Source organism: Oncorhynchus mykiss, chromosome 4 (genome assembly GCF_057628025.1).
Source record: "Oncorhynchus mykiss isolate SJ-2025 chromosome 4, ASM5762802v1, whole genome shotgun sequence".
Classification (NCBI taxonomy): domain Eukaryota; kingdom Metazoa; phylum Chordata; class Actinopteri; order Salmoniformes; family Salmonidae; genus Oncorhynchus; species Oncorhynchus mykiss.
This window is the reverse complement of record NC_143025.1, coordinates 44,818,386-44,840,793: the sequence shown is the minus strand read 5'-3', so window position 1 is coordinate 44,840,793 and position 22,408 is coordinate 44,818,386. Positions and strand designations below refer to the sequence as shown.

The following is a 22,408-nucleotide window of genomic DNA, read 5'->3' as shown; positions in this document are numbered from 1 at the left end:
CGGCAGGCTCAGTCAGACACACACATTGCAGCGAACCCAGTAACCCATTACCCAGGGGTGGGCAACTCCAGTCCTCGAGGGGCTGATTGGTGTCACATTTTTTCTCCGTCCCTAGCAAACACAGCTGATTTAATCACATTTCATTCTAAACTGAAGATCATGATTAGGTGATTATTGGAGTCAGGTGTGTTAGCTGGGGCTGGGGCAAAACTGTGACACCAATCAGGCCCTTCAGCACTGGAATTGCCCACCCCTGCATACACAGTCATTAAGCACATCTGCTGTTTCAGCTGGGAGACAGAACAAGTCTCTGTGGATCATCAGGCATGGCATGTGCGGTGCTGTTCTCTGTGTACCAGAATAAGTAACTATAGCAAGACTGTACCAGGTCTGGGAACCCACTGGTCCTCTGGTCAACTAGATGAAGAGACCCTCTCTCTGACCAAACACCAGCATGATCTATGAACACCCTCAACCTACACATGTACGCAAGCACGCACACTTTAACACACACAACAGCCCTCCCAGACTAAAGGTCTTTAGCTAAGTGCCAGGGAAGGAGAGAGTGAGTACAACCGCCTCAGCCAAACACAGCCCAGCATTAAGTCCCCATTATTCCCTCACATCTGACTGCTAATGCATGCAGGGAATTAGGCATTACAGCCACAACATATGCACAGGCTGCCTGGTATTTTACTTCCAAATCACTTGGCTGGGTATGACTAGTGACGGGTGTGGGGCTGGAGAACTCTCTACTCTGCTAACGCATTACCATACCCCAGCCACCCCAGCCTGTATCATTTGGGCTGGCACAGCCTTGAAACATAATAGGGGATGTGGAAATGGTGTATTCTGGTTTAACCCTTTAGAACCCATAGCGGGTGTCAATGGCCTTTTTTCAAATTACTACAGTGGCCTCAAACGGCCTTGTTTTTCTCAAAATAATATCTACGTCAACATCGTAAAATTAACTCAACCTGTTGTCATATTTGTGTAGCTGTTGTCATCAACCAGAAACCGGAAACAGGGAATGCTGTCACTAAACCACTTAAAATGACGGAGCCGAAGTGGCCATGACTTTACACTGTGGAAGTATCTATGTCGGTCGGTTCTTGATATGGATTTGGACACGTCCTTGTATTTTCAAAGTGTTGGTGTCGAGGTGAGAGGAAAAAAGTAAACAGCAGACATACAGTTAATTCGGAAAGTATTCCGAATTTTTCAACATTTTGTTAGGTTACAGCCTTATTCTAAAATGGATTCAATATTTTTTTCCCTCATCAAAGCTACACACAATACCCAAAAATGTATTAAAACAAAAAAACTGAAATATGTCATTTACATAAGTTTTCAGACTCTTTACTCAGATCTTTGTTGAAGCACCTTTGGCAGAGATTACAGCCTCAAGCCTTCTTGGGTATGACGCTACAAGTTTGGCACACCTGTATTTGGGGAGTTTCTCCCATTCTTCTCTACAGATCCTCTCAAGCTCTGTCAGGTTGCATGGGGAGCGTCACTGCACAGCTATTTTCAGGACTCTCCAGAGATGTTAGATCGGGTTCAAGTCTGGGCTCTGGCTGGGCCACTCAAGGACATTCAGAGACTTGTCCAGAAGCCACTCCTGTGTTGTCTTGGCTGGGTGCTTAGGGTCGTTGTCCTGTTGGAAGGTGAACCTTCGCCCCAGTCTGAGCACTCTGGAGCAGGTTTTCATCAAGGTTCTCTCTGTACTTTGCTCAGTTCATCTTTCCCTCGATCCTGACTAGTCTCCCAGGCCCTGCCACTGACAAACATCCCCACAGCATGATGCTACCACAACCATGCTTCACCGTAGGGATGGTGCCAGGTTTTCTCCAGACATGGCGCTTGGCATTCAGGCCAAAGAGTTCAATCGTGGTTTTATCAGACCAGAGAATCTTGTCCTTTAGGTGCCTTTTGGCAAACTCCAAGTGGGCTGTTATGTGCCTTTTACTGAAGAGTGTCTTCCGTCTGGCCACTCTACCGTAAAGGCCTGATTGGTGGAGTGCTGCAGAAATGGTTTTCCTTCACGAAGGTTCTCCTGTCCCCACAGAGGAACTTTGGAGCTCTGTCAGAGTGACCATTGGGTTTTTGGTAAATAAGGTATTTCTGTTCTATTTTTTTTTATTTTATACATTTGCTAAAATATCCCTACACCGGTTTTCGCTTTGTCGTCATGGAGTATTGTGTGTAAAATTAATTGAATCCATTTAGGAATAAGACTAATGTTACAAAATGTAGAAAAAGGGAAGGGGTCTGAATACTTTCCGAATGCACTGTAGTTAAAGGGGCAATATGCAGTTAAGGCATCCATTTTTTTTGTATTTGTATTAATGATATGCACCCATTGATTCTTTGAAGAATATAATTTATATGCCTCTTGAGCTTAGTTGAACTGTCTTACCCCATCAGAACCCCGGATATAAGCTTGTTTTATTTAAATGTTTGTAAATAATGCAAATTTAAACAAATGCCATATAGCCTCAAAACATAGTTTAAACTATAATTTTGATATCATGGGTGGTCAGTCCTTGCAGCCTGTCTATGAATTTGAACATTTTGCCAGCTCCTTCCCTCAGCTTTTTACTGAACAGGGGCAGGGAGAGGCGTTGTTATTGTTTCAACTGCTGATTGCCACATGAATGATAAGGACAAACAGCAGACAAATCATACACATACAACTGTTCATATATAACTCACTACAGTTAAATGGCTCTATATCGGCTGTGATGGCACTGCTGCACCGACGGCATGTCCTTTAATTGCATTGAATGCCCAGGAAAACAGTCTGCAGCTCGTTAATGAATTAAATCTTTAATTTGCATTTTCATTGAGGACGGTGCAATTAGCATCCATGTCAGTTAGACCAGTGAGTAACACTCAGAGGCCTGGGGACTGGGGCCCAGTTTAAAAACACAGTTCTCTCTCTCTCTCTTAGTCCCCTTATATAGTGCTACTATGGTATACGTACAGTCAGGTCAACAATTATTGGCACACTTGATAAAAATGAGCAAAAAAGACAGACTCACACAGGTGATTCAACTCATTTAGGGCTCGATGATTAGTAGACAAGTTGAATCAGGTATGCTTTTCGGGGCTACAACAAAAATGTGTGCTGTTGGGGCTTCTCGAGGACTGGAGAAACACTACCCTAATGAGCTGCCTGTGTGCTGTGTGGGAGATCTGTACTACCAGCTACGGTTTGTGTCTGTGACATTTTGTGTCAGAGTGAAAATTGAACCAAATGAGGCCTTGGGGATGCATCTCCAGTCCTACACGACGTGGGCCTGCTTGTGCATGCAGAATAAACGAAAAGAGGAGTGCAAGATGAAAAACAGACAGATGAAAACATGCTAGAAGTAGACTGAGAAAGTGAGGAAAGTGGTTGTATAATTAAAGCATCATATTCCATATTATATTTCTTATAAACTACCAAGGAAAAGGTTAAGAATAACCCATATATTACAGCCTTATTCTAAAATACATATATATTTTTTAATTATCTCAATCTACACATAATACCCCATAATAACAAAGCAAAACAAACATTTTTGCAAAATGTATAAAAAAAACGGAAATATCACATTTACATAAGTATTCAGACCCTTTATTCAGTACTTTGTTGAAGCACCTTAGGCAGTGATTACAGCATCTAGTCTTCTTGGAGTGTGCTTAGGGTTGCTTTCCTGTTGGAAGGTGAACCTTCACCCCAGTCTGAGGTCCAGAATGCTCTGGACAAGCGGATCGCCATCGGACCCCGGCTCCCCGGTATCGTCTCGGGCAGAAGGTATGGCTATCCACCCGGGATCTGCCCCTCCGGGTGGAATCTCGCAAACTCCCCACCAGGTTTATCGGCCCATTGGCCTCTGCTGTTCGTCTTCTGTTGCCCCGTACCCTTTGTATACACCCCACCAATCAAGTGTCCAGAGTTAAACCCATGTCTCACAGTCCTTTATCTCCTGTTTCCAGTTTGTTTTGTTTGGTTAAGCCTACCAGTGTTTTTCCCTCTGTTCCTGTCTCTCGATTGTTCCTGGTTTCTAGTTTTCCTGGTTTTGACCTTTTCTGCCTGCCCTGACCCTGAGCCTGCCTGTCATCCTGTACCTTTGCCCCACCTATCTGGAATACTGACCTCTACCTACCCTGATCCTGCCTGTCGTCCTGTACCTTTGCCCCACCTATCTGGATTACTGACCTCTGCCTACCCAGACCCGGAGCCTGCCTGTCGTCCTGTACCTTTGCCCCACCTATCTGGAATACTGACCTCTGCCTACCCTGACCCTGAGCCTGCCTGTCGTCCTGTACCTTTGCCCCACCTATCTTGATTACTGACCTCTGCCTACCCTGACCCTGCCTGTCGTCCTGTACCTTTGCCCCACCTATCTGGATTACTGACCTCTACCTACCCTGACCCTGCCGGTCGTCCTGTACCTTTGCCCCACCTATCTGGATTATTGACCCCTGCCTGCCCTTGATCTGTCTTTGCCTGCGCCTGTTGGATTAATAAACTGTTGTTATTTTGACGTTGTCTGCATCTGGGTCTTACCTTGAAACGTGATGTCAAGCTCTTTCCAAAAGCCTAATCCCTGATGAAGCAAGCTAGCTATCTAACTATATGCCAAATGGATGGGCTAAACTCACATATCTGAAATTACATGATCGATTGATGTTTACTCATCTTGTATTGCACTGACTCAGGTGACTGACGATTGGTTAAAAGAAATGGATAATAAGATGATAGCTGGAGCTGTATTGTTAGATTTCAGTGCAGCCTTTGATGTTATTGACAGAGTTGGGGAGTAACAGATTGATTACATGTAATCCGTTACATGTAAGGGATTTTTTTTTTTTGAACGGTAACTGTAATTGGTTACGCTACCAGCAAAAATATTGTAATCAGATTACCGGTACTTTTGAAAAACTAGATGATTACTTCCAGGATCACTTTAAATCTTTGACACTTCTCGGTTTTCTCAATGACATTCAAATCAGCATTGAAAAAAGGCGCAAGTTTAAGTTTGTTCCGCCTGAGCGAGTCTGACCACAAGTCAGAGACCACTATGATGACACACCAAATGTGTTTGACGGATCGCGGGAAAAGAGCAGGAATAGGCTTTTGTAGGCTACAGTCCAAGCTACGTCTTCTAATGGTGTGACTGTTGTCGGCATCCAAAGATGATCCAACTTGAATAAACGCTTGGAGGAAAGGATGACAGTAGTGGTGTAGTCTACGGCAATACTACGGATATAACTTATTATTGACATCTACATTGTGGTGAATCAAACTGCTGCTCTCTCATTTAGTTGTTTGTACCTTACGGATTTTGGTTGTTGTGGATGGCTGTTCACAAATTTAAATGTGTATTTGAACCCAATAATGGTTGAATTCAAGAAGTTTTTAAGTTGCCTTTCAATCATTGTTTTTGAAACCAGTGGACAGCCAGTGAAAAATGCGCTCTTGTAACAGCTACAATCGAATCCAAGCCTATGGAATAAAAGTGGGGCTTTCATTGCTCAATCTAATTCATTCTGATTAAATAAATTAATCCATAGGCCTAATGGACACATGCTCAAACTCGCACACTTTTGATAGACTTAAAGGGGTAATCTGTAGTTGCTACATCTATTTTTGGATTTATAAATGATATATACAGTGCCAGTCAAAAGTTTGGACACACCTACTTTATGTGTACTATTTTCTACATTGTAGAATACTAGTGAAGACATTAAAACTATTAAATAACACATAAGGAATCATGGAGTAACAAAAAAGTTTAAACAAATTAAAACATATTTTAGATCCTTCAAAGTAGCCACCCTTTGCCTTGATAAAAGCTCTGCAAACTCTTGGCAAAGCATGCCATTCCATGAGTGCAGCATTTATTTTTCAACACGAACCAATGAGCCCAATCAGTCCTCCATGACAACAAAACCATAAACAACAGAGTAGGGCTGACTAATAAGTCCTTAGTTTTGGGGTCATGCTCAGGTAAAACAATTTGGTCATGCTCAGGTAAAACAATACTTTCATATTTCCAAGTCCTATTCTTGATGATCAAGGGGTGTAACATTTATTGGAATGACTGGAATTCTGCTACACTTTGGTTTTCAAGGTAAAGATATAATTTAATCGTATTATTATATTTAGTAGAAAGCGATGGGTTAGAAGAAGTCTACATAACCAACTCATAAAGTACAATTTAACATCCATATATGGCCAGCTGTGTAAACTTTAACATTGATTTATCCTGCAATATATGTAATTCAGTTGGTAACATACATTTGTAATCAGATTACTTTACCGAGTTTTGGGTAATCCAAAAGTTATGTTACTGATTACAATTTTGGTAACTATAACAGATTACATTTAGAAAGTAACCTACCCAACCCTGGCTATTGATCATAAATTGTTATTGAAATAACTCACTTGCTATGGCTTTACATCACCTGCCATCACATGGAACCAAGAGAGTGTTTTCAATGAAAGCTTCTTCTCTAACATCAGATATGTACAGTGCGGTGAGCTCACTGAAATTCTGAATAAGGAGTTACAATCAGAATCAGAATGGGTGATTAATAACAAACGGGTCTTAAATACATCTCAAACTAAAAGCATTGTATTTGGTTCAAAATATTCTTCAAGACCTAAACCTCAACTGGAGTTGTGCATAAAGGGTGTGACCATTGAGAAAGTTCAGGAAGCTAAACTCCCAGGTATAACATTGGATGGTAAACTATCATGGGTAAGTCATATTGACAAAGTTGTTGTGAAGATGTTGCATCTGTTATAAAAAAATATGTTCTTTGTTTTTGATACAGAAATCAACTGTACTAGTTGTTCAGGCTCTGGTCTTGTCCCATCTTGGGTAATATGGTCAAGTGCAGCAAAGAAAAACCTAGTAAAGCTGCAGATGCCTTACAAAAGAGCAGCACGTCTTGCCCTTAACTGCACATACAGAACTAACAAGCAAGCCGGTCTTTCCTGGTTGAGGGTTGATGAGAGATCAACTGCTTCCCTTCTAGTTTTTATGAGAATTTTTTTTTTTTAGACTGTCCTTGTCTATCAGTGTATCAATGTTTAATTCATTGTCATGTTTTGTGTTTTTTTGTGGACCCAAGAAGAGTAGCTGCTGCTTCTGCTAAATCTATTGGAGGTCCAAATAAAACAATATATAACATAAATAAACCCACACGTGTCCTGATCTCAGATGAGGAAAACGTACCCAAAAGTCATCCTTAATAGAAAGTTACTCAAGTAAAATTGAAAGTAAGCCAGTAAAATACTACTTGAATAAAAGTCTAAAAGTACAGTATTTGGTATTAAATATTAAGTATCAAAAGTAAATGTAATTGAACATTCCTTATATTAAGCAAAGCAGACAGTACCATGTTCTTATTTTTTTAAATGTATGAACAGCCACACTCCCACACTCATTATTTACATAAGATGCATTTGTGTTTAGTGAGTCCACCAGGCCAGAGGCAGTAGGGATGACCATGTGTTCTCTTGATATGTGCTTGTCCTGCTAAGCATTCGGGGAAAATGTTTGAAGTTAAAAGTACAATATTTTTGTTAAGAATGTAGGGAAGTAAAAGTAAAAGTTGTCAAAAATATAAGTAGTAATGTAAAGTAGATACCCCCAAAAACTATTTAAGTAGTACTTTAATGTATTTTCTTTACTTAAGTGCCTGATCTAACTTCACTGATTCACATATCAATATTACTTGGAAAATACTGAACCCTACTGATCTCAATCTCTTACCCTAGTCTCACACACACACACACACACACACAATCCCCCAACTCCTCACTTCTGTGTAGTTCCAAAATGGCAGCTCACCATGCACAAAGTGCATACATTTATGTCTCGTTTGCCATGATCAAACAAACAATCTCCACCATTCATCATAGATCACATCACTGCTAACACACTCCCTGTCTGCTCTGTTGTCTGGTTGGTTTTCTCACTCACCGTATGGCTTTTCTGCCTTCGTGGTTTTCAGCTGCCGAGAAATGGGCGTTAGAAACTGAGACGGGATCGGGATCAAGCTGTACTTACAACTCCCCATTCAGTCCCAGAATCCTTTGACACATTATGGTGCCAAGCTCCCTCCACTCTTTACTGTTGAAGTATTTAGTTGAAAGCCTCTTATCTACTTACTAACTCCTCTATGTGCAAATAACTAACTAACTACACCTCAGTACCCTTAACCTACAGCAAGGGGGGCTACAGCCAGCCACATGGCCAGCAGGATACTCTACAGCCCCTCAACAGTGCACGATGAGGATGAGAGAGAGAGAGAGAGAGAGAGAGAGAGAGAGAGAGAGAAATATATAGGGTAATACTGATTTAATGAGGCCTGGTCAAGGTTGAACCTCTGGTCAGGGCCAGATCTGACAATCACTGAACCCCTTTAAAACCCCTCTACCTTTGAAGGGCCCGAAACAAGTGTGGACAGACCAAAAACAGTAAAGGGTAATGATATGTAGAGCAAACAGAACACCCACAGAGGTGAGAGACATGACCTGAGCTGAGGTACCGTAGACAAGTGGAATATCAGCATGCCTTGCAGTGTCCAATCTGTAACCCAATCGTAGTGAAGTGAAAAAGAACTTTCATGTCAGTGGCAGGTAGCACAGAAGCCCTGGTTAGGGGGAGTGTTGTCGTTGTCGCACACTGATCTGTTTCACCTGTCTTTGTGCTCGTCTCCACCCCCCTCCAGGTGTCGCCCATCTTCCCCAGTGTATTTATACCTGTGTTCTCTGCTTGTCTGTTGCCAGTTTGTTTTGTTTGTCAAGCCTACCTGTGGATTTTCCCCTTGCGCCTGTCGCCTTCTAGTTTCTGTTTTCCTGTTTTTGACCATTCTGCCGGCCCTGAGCCTGCCTGCCGACCTGTACCTTGTCACACCACTCTGGATTATTGATCTCTGCCTGCCCTGACCCCGAGACGGCCTGCCGTTCTGTACCTTGTCACACCACTCTGGATTATATTATTGATCTCTGCCTGCCCTGACCCTGAGCCTGCCTGCCGTTCTGTACCTTGTCACACCACTCTGGATTATTGATCTCTGCCTGCCCTGACCCCGAGACGGCCTGCCGTTCTGTACCTTGTCACACCACTCTGGGTTATTGATCTCTGCCTGCCCTGACCCCGAGACGGCCTGCCGTTCTGTACCTTGTCACACCACTCTGGGTTATTGATCTCTGCTTGCCCTGACCCCGAGACGGCCTGCCGTTCTGTACCTTGTCACACCACTCTGGGTTATTGATCTCTGCCTGCCCTGACCCCGAGACGGCTTTCCGTTCTGTACCTTGTCACACCACTCTGGGTTATTGATCTCTGCCTGCCCTGACCCCGAGACGGCCTGCCGTTCTGTACCTTGTCACACCACTCTGGGTTATTGATCTCTGCCTGCCCTGACCCCGAGACGGCTTTCCGTTCTGTACCTTGTCACACCACTCTGGGTTATTGATCTCTGCCTGCCCTGACCCCGAGACGGCCTGCCGTTCTGTACCTTGTCACACCACTCTGGGTTATTGATCTCTGCCTTCCCTGACCCCGAGACGGCCTGCCGTTCTGTACCTTGTCACACCACTCTGGGTTATTGATCTCTGCCTGCCCTGACCCCGAGACGGCCTGCCGTTTTGTTTTGTTACTTCGACACCATCTGCATCTGGGTCTTCTCCTGAAATGTGATAGTCCTGTAGTTGGACTGTGATGAACGCCTTTACTTTCAGGTACAGTATCAGTCAAAAGTTTGAAGACACCTACTCATTCAAGGGTTTTTTTGGAGAAAAAAAACTACTTAAAAAACACACATGAAATCATGTAGCAAGCAAAAAGTGTTAAACAAATTAGCAACCCTTTGCACACTCTTGGCATTGTATCATTGGGGTGGCAGGTAGCCTAGTGGTTGGAGCATTGGGCTAGCAACTGGAAGGTTGCTAGATCGAATCCCCGAGCTGACAAATCTGTCATTCTGCCCCTGAACAAGGAAGTTAACCCACTGTTCCTAGGCTATCATTGTAAATAATGTGTTCTTAACTGACTTGCCTAGTTTAAAAAAATTAAATATCAAGCAGCTTCACCTGGAATGCTTTTCCAACAAATGCTAAGCACTTGTTGGCTGATTAAAAAAAAAAAAATATCTTCACTCTGTGGTCCTACTCATCCCAAACCAGCTCAATAGGATTGAGGCCAGGTCATCTGATGCAGCACTCCATCACTCTCCTTCTTTGTCAAATAGCCCTTACACAGCCTGGAGGTGTGTTGGATCATTGTCCTGTTGAAAAACAAATGGTAGTCCCACTAAGCGCAAACCAGATGGGATGGCGTATTGCTGCAGAATGCTGTGGTAGCTATGCTGGTTAAGTGTGCCTTGAATTCTAAATAAATCATACAGTGTCACCAGCAAAGCACCCCCACACCCCCTCCTCCATTCTTCACGTAGGGAACTACACAGAGATCATCCGTTCACCTACTCTGCATGTCACAAAGACACGGAGGTTGGAACCAAAAATCTCACATTTGGACTAATGTCCATTGCTCGTGTTTCTTGGCCCAAGCAAGTCTCTTCTTATTGGTGTCCTTTAGTAATGGTTTCTTTGCAGCAATTTGACCATGAATGTCTGATTCACGCAGTCTCCTCTGAACAATTGATGTTGAGATGTGTCTGTTACGTGAACTCTGAAGCATTTATATGGGCTGCAATTTCTGAGAATCTAATTAACTCTAATAAACTTATCCTCTGCAGCAGAGGTAACTCTGGGTCTTCCTTTCTCGTTGCGGTCTTCATGAGAGCCAGTTTCATTATAGCACTTGATGGTTTTTGCGACTGCACTTGAAGAAATGTTCAAAGTTCTTGACATTTTCCATATTGACTGATCTTTATGTGTTAAAGTAATGATGGACTGTCATTTCTCTTTGCTTATTTGAGCTGTTCTTGGACTTTGTCTTTTACCAAATAAGGCAATCTTCTGTATACCCCCCCTACCTTGTCACAACACAACTGATTTGCTCAAACTCATTAAGAAGGAAAGAAATTCCACAAATGAACTTTTATCGCCTTGGAATTCATGGTTAATTTAAATGCATTCCAGGTGACTACCCCATGAAGCTGGTTGAGAGAATGCCAAGAGTGTGCAAAGCTGTCATTAAGGCAAAGGGTGGCTACTTTAAACAATCTCAAATATAAAATATATTTTAAATAGTTAATACTATTTTGGCTACTACATGATTCCATGTGTTATTTCATAGTTTTGACGTCTTCACTATTATTCTACAATGTAGAAAATAGTAAAAATAAAGAAAAACCTTGGAATTACACACCCTCATGACACTGAGTGAGGTGAGTGTGTGTGTTATGGCTTCCACTCCTGCCAGGGAGGCCCACTCTCACCTCTTTCCCCAACAGGGTCCTGTTGCCATGACATCAGAGTAGATAATCCAATCAGTGTGTGTAACCTGTTTACCAGAGCTGTGACCTTTTTTACTCTGCAGTTACCACGGGGGACAGCAAACGCACATCACAGATCACGCTCACATCAGGCTCCATGAGTGGGCTCTCTTTCAATTCTATTTTGTCAGTCGATCTCTCTCTTAATCAATCTGCAAATATCTCCTCTGGTCAATTTCTGTCTTTGTTTGATCTCAGGCAAAACATGTGCTGTAGGACTATTAGTATTTCTCACCCTCTGGCCTGTACTGGGCTACGATGTTGACCGTCTGTCCAGCGTTCTTCAGAGCAGCAGCTGCCTGCTCATGGGTTGCACTGTGGAGCTCAACCCCGTTTACCTGCACACACACAGTTTGATCAATGAACAGCAAATGAACAAGGCATGTCAATGGAGATCTTCAGTCAATTTAACCTCGTCAATAATACTCATAAATCACAAGAAATCAATAAGAGACTATCACATTTCCGCGTGTGTGTGTGTTCTTACTGAGATGATGCGGTCTCCTTTCCGGAGCTCTCCACAGAGGTCAGCAGGTCCACCAGCCAGGATAAAGGAAATAAAGATTCCCTCTCCATCCTCTCCTCCTACTATGTTAAAACCCAGGCCTGTAGAGCCACGGTGTAACACCACCTTCCTGCGCTCCCTGAAACACACACACAAATATAAGGGAAAGGGGGATACCTAGTCAGTTGTACAACTGAATGCCTTCAACTGAAATGTTTCTTCTGCATTTACCCAACCCCTCTGAAGCAGAGAGGGTCACAGGGGGCTGCCATAATCAACATCCACGGCGCCCGGGGAACAGTGGGTTAACTGCCTTGCTCAGGGGCAGAATTACAGATTTTTACATTGTCAGCTCTAGGATTTAATCAAGCAACCTTTCAGTTACTGGCCCAAAGCTCTAACCACTAGGCTACCTGCCGTATACATAGCATTACACACACATTGTTAGAGGTTGGTACTATACAGCCACACTGTAGTACAAGTACAACCCATTAAATCAGAACACACACACCTATGTTACATATGGTACACCTATGTTACATGTGGTACACACATATGGTACATGTGGTACACACACATGGTACAAACTGATACACACACAAAGTCGAAGCCCAGACCCAAAAGGTGAAGTTTAGTTACTCCAGTCCTATTTTTGGATGTAGCATTCCCTCTAGTGGTGATTACGAACATTACACTTCTGTCTGGTCTGTTACAGCCATTCTCAAAAGGCGGACCAATATCCGGACCCAGAACGTGGTCAATACGGACTACGGGTCGCACTTTTTGGGGGGGAACTCGGTCGGCATTCGACTCCTGGTATCATATGAACACACACAAGACATGGAACATTTCTGGAAATTAGTTTTAAAACTGGCTAAATTTTCCTTTTGTTCCATGGCATAATGTGTACAATTGCAGGAAATTATCTTTTCAACTACCAACAAGAGGTGTGTGAACAATTTCAACAGTCTGGGGTCACGTGGGTTGCGAGGTGGGGATTTTCTAACACCGATACATGACAATATACATCCGGTCCATTGCCACCTAGGAAAGTTGTATGACTGGACCTTCTCAAATGAGTACCCCTGGTCCATTATTTCCTCAGAAAGGCAGCATAGACATAGACAGCAGAGGACCCTGCTATGCTGCGTCTTTATATTCACCATCATTACTTCACTATCCCGAGTCCATTTTACATTACGAACGTTCAATGTCGTCTTGGTAAGCAACTCCAGTGTATATTTGGTCTTGTGTTTTAGGCTATTGTCCTGCTGAAAGGTGAATTTGTCTCCCGGTGTCTATTGGAAAGCAGACTGAACCAGGATTTCCTCTAGGATTTTGCCTGTGCCTATTCAGTTAAATTTGATTTAAAAAAAACCTCCCTTGCTGACAAGCATACCTTTGTATGTGGACACCTGCTCGTCAAACAACAACGTTTCTCACATCACTGAAGTAATGAGATAGAAGTCACATATTTCAACAAAACTGAAATATTTCAACAAAAATGATTTTGTGCTATAGCGTCATCCCATTCATTGATTCACAATGGCGGAAACAGGACATGTTTGTTTCCTTGGACTGTCGGCATTCAGCAGTGAAAACAAATTTAATCCGCGACATGCTCGTAGTTGTCGCGGGGAAAGGTCCGATGGATACCTTTGATTTGTGAAAAACGTATTGAACTTGATACAGCTAAAGAAAGGATTATTAATCTTCATGAAGAAGTAAAACATTTGACCGAGCACCTTGAATGGAATAAAGATTCTTGGAGACTATTGCCATCTTGAAATGCTTCCTATCAAAACATCCAAGAGAATCATAATGGGACCTTCCTCAACTATGATACATTTCCACCATTGCACCCCTATACTAGCTTGAACCAGAAAATGGCTGCGCATTGTTCGACTCCAGGTGAGCGTGAATGGATGCGTATTGGAAGCAGAAAGAAAGAGAAGAATCGTTCGAGGCGCGCCTGCCTTCTTCCCCCGTGTCCGGATTTAAGACTCTCAAATCTCTTTGAGCCCGTCCTCGCTTTCTTCTGCCGGGGACTTAGATGTTCCCTCCATGGCTGTGGATACCCATCCAGCTACCTCTCACTGTCCTAGTCAAGCAACTGTCTGGGCAAGACCTGGACCACCGCGGCCCCCCTCCCCTAGGCCGTGCTCTCTGGATCAGAGCTGTTGGCTGTTGCGGCCTGCACGCACCCTGTGTCTCAGCCCTCTTCTCAGGTGAGATCTGTGGCTCTGGCCTAGCAATCTGATTGGAGCCACGACAGAGGCCGGATCATTCCGGCGATTGTGTTGAGTTCGATGGTGAGGCACACATCTGTACCTGGGGCAAAGACTGTACCTGGGGCAAAGATCAGGATATCACCAGGTTGCTTCACGAAGGTGTGCGTCATAGTTAATGTGGGGTTGGATGACATTAAGTTGGCCAGATCGGAGCAGCTTAAAAATATTTGATAGACCTTGTTCACAAGATGAAAGACTTAAAGAAGTGTCCGTTCACCTCTGGCCCTCTTCCTCCACTGGGTCATAGAAGTGGCTTATTCAGTAGACCGCTAGCGCTCCATGACTGGCTGAAAGTCTGTCGATCTGCAGGCATTACTTTTATCCACAATTTTGATACCATTTGGAAACAGAAAACACTTTTCAGGGATGATGGAATTCACCCAAGATCTGGGCTTCTCAGGCAGATCCAGATATTTTAATTTAGATCAGAAACATGGTTATCTTAGAAAATGGTGGATTCTGAGTTTACTATTGGTGGTTTTAAAGTTTTCAGGGCTGATTTCAACAACACACTATTCTATCTATACAAAAAGTAACCTTTTTGTGTCTCTTTTAAAGGCTTTGTCCAGTCCTAAACAATTTGAATTATAGCTTTAAGTCTTCAACTAGGTTATAATTATAAAGTAACTGTTCTGGAAGTCTACTGCCATTCCTCCACTAAGAAATGTTTGTTAACTGATTTAATAGCTTCCTTTTCTACTTCTGAGATGGGTTAGGATAGGTGGGGAGGTGGTCGTAGGTGACTTTAACCTGTCCTGGGGAACCCAAGACAGACTGTTTAAAGGCTTTTTGTAATAACCTAAACCTCACTCAGTTGATTACTAAACCCACACATCCAAATCTGAGGGATTATACTAAATCAACAAGAATTTACCTTATGTTTACAAATACTCCAGAGAAATGTGTGGCTAGTGGTGTTTTCTCCCTGGATATTAGTGATCACTGGCCTATTGTTTGTATTAGAGATGTTAGGACTCATAGGGCAAAACCAGGCATTATTACAAGGAGAAATTTGTACAATTTTACTGAACAAGGTTTTTTACATGACCTCTACCATTATGATCTTAACGCTCTCTCTCCCTCTCTCTCTGCCACTCTTTCTCTGTTTTCTTTCTCACTTGGGCAAACATTCTGCCTCTCTCACTCTGTCTTTCTGTTTTCTTTCTCATTTCATTGCTCACGGCAACAGCGAGCATGGAGAGGGAGCTAAGCAGAGTGACAAGACAATTGGCAGCACACTTCAGTGTGTGTGTGTTTGTCTGCCTGTTTGTGTATGTGTCTATCCTGTGTGTGTGTGTGTGTGTAGACTACGTATAAATCATATTTAGTGTCTGATCTGTCTGTAAGTTCCAGTGGGTGTGTTTGAGGCTGAAAGACTGAGAAATGAACTGCTGTGGTCCCTGCTGTGGCCTGGCAATCTGTTCCTACTTATGACAGCACTGTATGTCTCTCTCTCTTGCTCTCTCTGCTGTGGCAGGAGAAAGCCGCCCAAGGTGACCAGAGCTTGTCTGGCTCACCTCCCTGCCCCCCAGACGTATCTCCCTAGGAGTTACACAGCTGGCCTCCCACTAGCTTCAACACCATTCATCTTTCATAACTTTATCTGCCAGCAGCAGACAGAGCAAGAGAGAGAGAGGGCAGAGAGATGGCAGAGAGATAAAGAGAGATAGGGGGGAGAGGGCAGAGATGGAGACAGGGAGAGATGGGGCATAGAGAGGGAGAGAGTTAGCAGAGACAGAGAGAGAACAAGAGTGGGACAGTGATGGAAAGAAGGGGTAGATAGCTGGAGACTGACAGATAAAGGGATGGCTGGAGGAGGAGTAGTCGAAAGATGAGGAGGAGATACAGTGCCTTCAGAAAGTATTCATACCCCTTGAGTGATGTTACATTTTGTTGTTACAGCCTGAATTTAAAATGGATGAAATATTTGTTTTCACCCATCCACACACACAACCCCATAGCGACAATGTGAAACATGTTTTGAAACATTTTTGCTAATTTATTGAAAATTAAATACAGAAATATCTAATTTATCACACCCCTGAGTAAATAAAGTCAGAAGTTTACACACACCTTAGCCAAATACATTTACTCAGTTTTTCACAATTTCTGGCATTTAATCCTAGTAAAAAATCCCTGTCTTAGGTCAGTTAGGATCACCACTTTATTTTAATAATGTGAAATGTCAGAATAATAGTAGAGAGAATTATTTATTTCAGCTTTCATTTCTTTCATCACATTCCCAGTGGGTCAGACGTTTACACACACTCAATTAGTATTTGGTAGCATTGTTTAACTTGGGTCAAACGTTTCGAGTAGCCTTCCACAAGCTCCCCACAATAAGTTGGGTGAATGTTGGGCCATCCCTCCTCACAGAGCTGTTGTAACTGAGTCAGGTTTGTAGGCCTCCATACTCGCACACGCTTTTTCAGTTCAGCCCACAAATGTTCTATAGGATTGAGGTCAGGGCTTTGTGATGGCCACTCCGATACCTTGACTTTGTTGTCCTTAAGCCATTTTGCCACAACTTTGGAAGTATGCTTGAGGTCATTGTCCATTTGGAAGACCCATTTGCAACCAAGCTTTAACGTCTTTAGATGTTGCTTCAATATATCCACATAATTTGCGTTCCTCATGATGCCATCTACACTGTGAAGTGCACCAGTCCAGGGGCGATAAAGTCTTAGACCACTGTTATTCTACCCACAAGCAAGCATATCCAACCGTGATCTGCCCAACAATGCCTCTCTACCAGATGAACTCAATTCATTTTATGCAAGCTTTGACAACATCGTGCGGGGTGAGAGGGCGGTTACCGACCCAGAGGATTGGGTGATCTTGCTCTCCGAGGCCGACATGAAAAAGGTCTTTAATCAGGTCAACACCCTGAAGGCTGCGGGGCCCGACAATATTCCAGAGCGCATTCACATCACTGACAATCTGAACAGACTACCACTCCACACAGACAGTGTGGTGAAGAAGGCGCAACAGCGCCTCCTCAACCTCAGAGGGATGAAGAAATTTGGCTTGGCTCCTAAGACCCTCAAACTTTTACAAATGCAAAATTGAGAGCATCCTGTTGGGCTGTATCAACGCCTGGTATGGCATTGCACTGCCCGCAACCGCACAGCTCTCGAGAGGGTACCCTGACTGCACTCAAGGACATCTACAGTACCCAATGTCACAGAATGGTCAAAAAGCTCATCAACCACCTGAGCCACAGCCTGCTCACCCCGCTATCATCCAGAAGGTGAGGTCAGTACAGCTGCATCAAAGCTGGGACCGTAAGACTGAAAAACAGCTTCTATCTCAAGGCCATCAGACTGTTAAATAGCCATCACTAGCCGGCCTCTACCCAGTACCCTGACCTGAACTTAGTCATTAGCTGGCTACCACCCGGTTACTCAACCCAGCACCTTAGAGGCTGCTGCCCTATGTACAGTGCATTTGGAAAGTATTCAGACCCCTTCCTTTTCCCCCATTTTGTTACGTTACACCCTTTTTCTAAAATGTTAAATGATTTGTTTCCCCTCATCACTCTACACACAATACCCCATAATCAAAGCGACATGTTTGCAAATTTTTGCAAATGTATTAAATATAAAAAACAGGTACCTTATTTACATAAGTATTCAGACCCTTTGCTATGAGACTCGAAATTGAGCTCAGGTGCATCTTGTTTCCAATGATCATCCTTGAGATGTTTTTACAACTTATTTGGAGTCAACCTGTGGTAAATTCAATTGATTGGACATGATTTGGAAAGGCACACGCCTGTCTATGTAAGGTCCCACAGTTGACAGTGCATTGCAGAGCAAAAACTAAGCCGTGAGACTGAAAAGATTTGGCATGGGTCCTCAGATCCTCAAAAGGTTCTACAGCTGCACCATCAAGAGCACCATCAAGAGCACTGGTTGCATCACCGCCTGGTATGGCAACTGCTCGGTCTCCAACCGCAAGGCACTACAGAGGGTAGTGCGACCAGCCCAGTACATCACTGGGGCCAAGCTTTCTGCCATCCAGGACCTGTATACCAAGCGGTGTCAGAGGAAGGCCCTTAAAATTGTCAGACTCCAGCCACCCTAGTCATAGACTGTTCGTACCGGAGCACCAAGTCTAGGTGCAAGAGGCTTCTAAACAGCTTCTACCCCCCCAAGCCATAAGACTCCTGAACACCTAACCAAAAGGTTATCCAGACTATTTGCATTGCCACCCCCCTTTTACAACGCTGCTACTCTCTGTTGTTATCATCTATCCATAGTCACTTTAATAACTCTACCTTCATGTACATTCTGTATTATCTCAACTAACCTGTGCCCCCACACATTGACTCTGTACCAAAACCCCCATGTATAGTCCATGCATTGTTGGTTAGGGGCTTGTAAGTAAACATCTCACTGTAAGGTCTACCTACACCTGTTATATTCGGCACGTTATAAAAAACATTTGATTTGAAACCCTTTGTAAAAGTGGTCAAATGGCGTGTGTTCATTATCACACAGCTTACCTTGTGATCTCGTCGTCTCCCAATATGCTCTTGGGGATGGGTGAGTAGCGTCCGGGTGTGTCGGGGGTATGGGGCTGGCTATGGTAGTTGGACGGGCTGATATGGTTGTCCTTGTGAGGGGAATATGCTAAAGAAAAAATACACACACAACAGGCCTCAGTGTGTAGATAGCAAGTTAGCATTAACGGCTAATGCTTTGATAAACTGTAATAAAATGCTGCTTAGTGAGGGAGGAGCTGGGCTGCACTAGGCTAATAACTCACTCTCTACTTGAGCCTTCCCTGGTGTAGACAGAGAGGTAGATCAGGAAACTATGAAACACATGGCTAGCAGGGGTAGGTAATCTCCTTAAATGAACACAATCTTCAATAATAGCATAAGCACTAGAATAGAACTCTCAATAATGTTGTCCAGGTAAAATATGGGAGTTGCCTTAGGCAACAATGCAAAACTACTAAAAAATAAAGGATTTTATAATACAATCATAGGTATATTAACTAAAAGCAATGCTTGTAGTTTCTTGAAGTGAGAAAAGTGACCAATATCTATGATAAAGGTGTTTATAGGTGACAGGTTTTAAAGAGCCTATTTGAATGTGACCTGAACAGTGATTAAACCAATGTTTTCCACCAATGTCATATTTCCCATTATGTTTAGTCAAAGTCAAACTACAACCTCATCAGTCCAGTACTGTGAGACAGGAGGCATTGTTTTAAGTGAATAATACCAACGCTCTGCTCTGCCATCCTTGTTGGTTGATATTGCTATGTAGGCTACTATCAAACCACAACTGGTCATTGATTGATTTCAGTTCTTAGTGTGCAGTGCAGACCGGGGGACATCCATGGGAGTATATTCAGCGATAATTAAATTGGCTCACATTATACCGACTACTGTATGCCCAATTCTGATGATCAGTAATTAGTCAAGATATAGGCCTACTCCCTCACTGTGACTACTGGATTACTACTGTAGCTATGGGGGACAGCATCCAGCAACAGCAGCCAGCCATGTGGTTTGGTCCACACCACATGGCTCCTTTCAAATAACCTGCTGTCTGTCACAGCTGCCCTGGGATGAGTGGAAAGATTGTGATCATCATGTGTGCGTGTGTGTGTGTATGTATGTGTGTGCACTCACAGTTGGTGATGTCGGGCGGAGCGAAGCTGTCGTTCATGAAGACACTGGTGGGTTTCGCCACTTTCAAGTAAACCACATCGGGGGTGTTTTTCAAGGCCTCCACGGCATCCTCGTGACTCACCTCCTCAAGACAAGCGCTGTTTACCTGGAAGGAGAGAGAGGTGGTCATTTGGCTTTTCAGTTGATTTAGCATGTAGTTACATACAGTAGCTGACATAGCAGGCAAACAGGCTGGCATTTTTAACAAGCCACAACAAAACTTAATCTAAGTCCCTTAAAGAATCAAATCAAGTTGTATTTGTCACATGCACCGAATACAACAGGTATCGACTTCACAGTGAAATGCTTGCTTATATCCTTCCTGTTTGGCCCTGTCCGTGGGGTATCATTGGATGGGGCCACAGTGTCTCCTGACCCCTCCTGTCTCAGCCTCCAGTATTCATGCTGCAGTAGTTTGTGTCAGGGGGCAAGGGTCAGTTTGTTATATCTGGAGTACTTCTCCTGTCTTATCCGGTGTCCTGTGTGAATTTAAGTATGTTCTCAAATTCTCTCTTTCTTTCTCTCGGAGGACCTGAGCCCTAGGACCATGCCTCAGGACTACCTGGCATGATGACTCCTTACTGTCCCCAGTCCACCTGGCCGTGCTGCTGCTCCAGTTTCAACTGTTCTGCCTGCAGCTATGGAACCCTGACCTGTTCACCGGACGTGCTACCTGTCCCAGACCTGCTGTTTTCAACTCTCTAGAGACAGCAGGAGCGGTTGAGATACTCTTAATGATCGGCTATGAAAAGTCAACTGACATTTACTCCTGAGGTGCTGACTTGCTGCACCCTCGACAACTACTGTGATTATTATTATTTGACCATGCTGGTAATTTATGAACATTTGAACATCTTGGCCATGTTCTGTTATAATCTCCACCCGGTACTGTTATAATCTCCACCCGGCACAGCCAGAACATTAGGTCTGCGGCAAACAAAAATATAACTGTTTGGTCATAATGACCATCGTTATGTTTGGAGGAAAAATGGGGAGGCTAGCAAGCCGAAGAACACCATCCCAACCATTAAGCACGGGGGTTGCAGCATCATGTTGTGGGGGTGGCAGCATCATGTTGTGGGGGTGCTTTGCTGCAGGAGGGACTGGTGCACTACACAAAATAGACAGCGTCATGAGGAAGGAAAAGTATGTGGAAATATTGAAGCAACATCTCAAGACATCAGTTAAAGCTTGGTCACAAATGGGTCATCCAAATGGACAATGACCCCAAGCATCCTTCCAAAGTTGTGTCAAAATGGCTTAAGGACAACAAAGTCAAGGTATTGAAGTGGCCATCACAAAGCCCTGACCTCAATCCTATAGAAAATGTGTGTGCAGAACGGAAAAAGTTTTTTGTCGTTGCACTTTTTTCCACTCAGACCAGCCTCAATTCATTGGGCCATGGACTCTACAAGATGTCAAAAACGTTCCACAGGGAAGCTGGCCCATGTTGACTCCAAAGCTACTCATAGTTCTGTCAAGTTGGATGGATGTCCGTTGGGTGGTGGACCATTCTTCATTCACGGTAAACTGTTGAACATGAAAAACCAAGCAGTGTTGCAGTGCTTCACAGACTCAAGCCGGTGCACCTGAAACATATCCATTTCGAAGGCACTTAAATCTTTTGTCTTGCCTATTCACCCTTTGAATGGCACACACACACAGGATACCTACACCACCCGATGTCACAGGAAGGCCATAAAGATCATCAAGGACAACAACCACCCGAGCCATTGCTTGTTCACCCCGCTATCATCCAGAAGGCGAGGTCAGTACAGGTGTATCAAAGCAGGGACCGAGAGACTGATAAACAGCTTCAACCTCAAGGCCATCAGACTGTTAAACAGCCACCACTAACACTGAGTGGCTGCTGCCATACATGTAAAAAATGTATCACTAGCCACTTTAAACAATGCCACTTAATATAATGTTTACATACCCTACATTACTCACGTCATATGTATATACTGTACTCTATACCACCTACTGCATCTTGCCTATGCCGTTCTGTACCATCACTCATTCATATATTTTATGTACATATTCTTTATCCCTTTACACTTGTGTGTGTAAGGTAGCTATTAGTCTGGATAATTGTTAGGTTAGATTACTCGTTGGTTATTACTGCATTGTCGGAACTAGAAGCACAAGCATTTCGCTACACTCACATTAACATCTGCTAACCATCTGTATGTGACAAATAAAATTTGATTTGATTTGAGATAGGGTCAATGCAGATAGTCTGTGTAACCATTTAATTAACTATTTATCAGTCTTATGGCTTGGGGGTAGACGTTGTCTTGAAGCCTGTTGGTCCTAGAGCCGATGCTCCGATACCGTTTGCCAGACGGTATCGGGTGACTTATTTGGGTGACTTATTTGGGCCTTTCTGCTGATATAGAGGTGATGTACTGGGCTGTCCAGACCACCCTCTGTAGCGGTTTCCGATCGAGGGCA

The 22,408-nt window shown here is 43.5% G+C and overlaps 1 protein-coding gene across 5 annotated transcripts in view; it reads right to left on the bottom strand.

The window, feature by feature from the left end:
* LOC110521846 (discs large homolog 1-like protein) overlaps positions 1 to 22,408 on the bottom strand; it is a 188,766-nt gene that overhangs the window by 57,996 nt on the left and 108,362 nt on the right. For all 5 annotated transcript variants that reach the window (XR_016495291.1, XM_090232125.1, XM_090232128.1 and 2 more), the window contains 4 exons: positions 19,913 to 20,057; positions 18,773 to 18,899; positions 11,957 to 12,113; positions 11,705 to 11,807 (listed from right to left, as the gene is read on the bottom strand). Coding sequence is in view for 4 of the 5 variants with exons in the window: in XM_090232125.1 (XP_090088251.1) it covers positions 11,705 to 11,807; positions 11,957 to 12,113; positions 18,773 to 18,899; positions 19,913 to 20,057 (532 nt within the window). In the remaining variant the exon portion in view is untranslated. The remainder of the gene's footprint in view (positions 1 to 11,704; positions 11,808 to 11,956; positions 12,114 to 18,772; positions 18,900 to 19,912; positions 20,058 to 22,408) is intronic.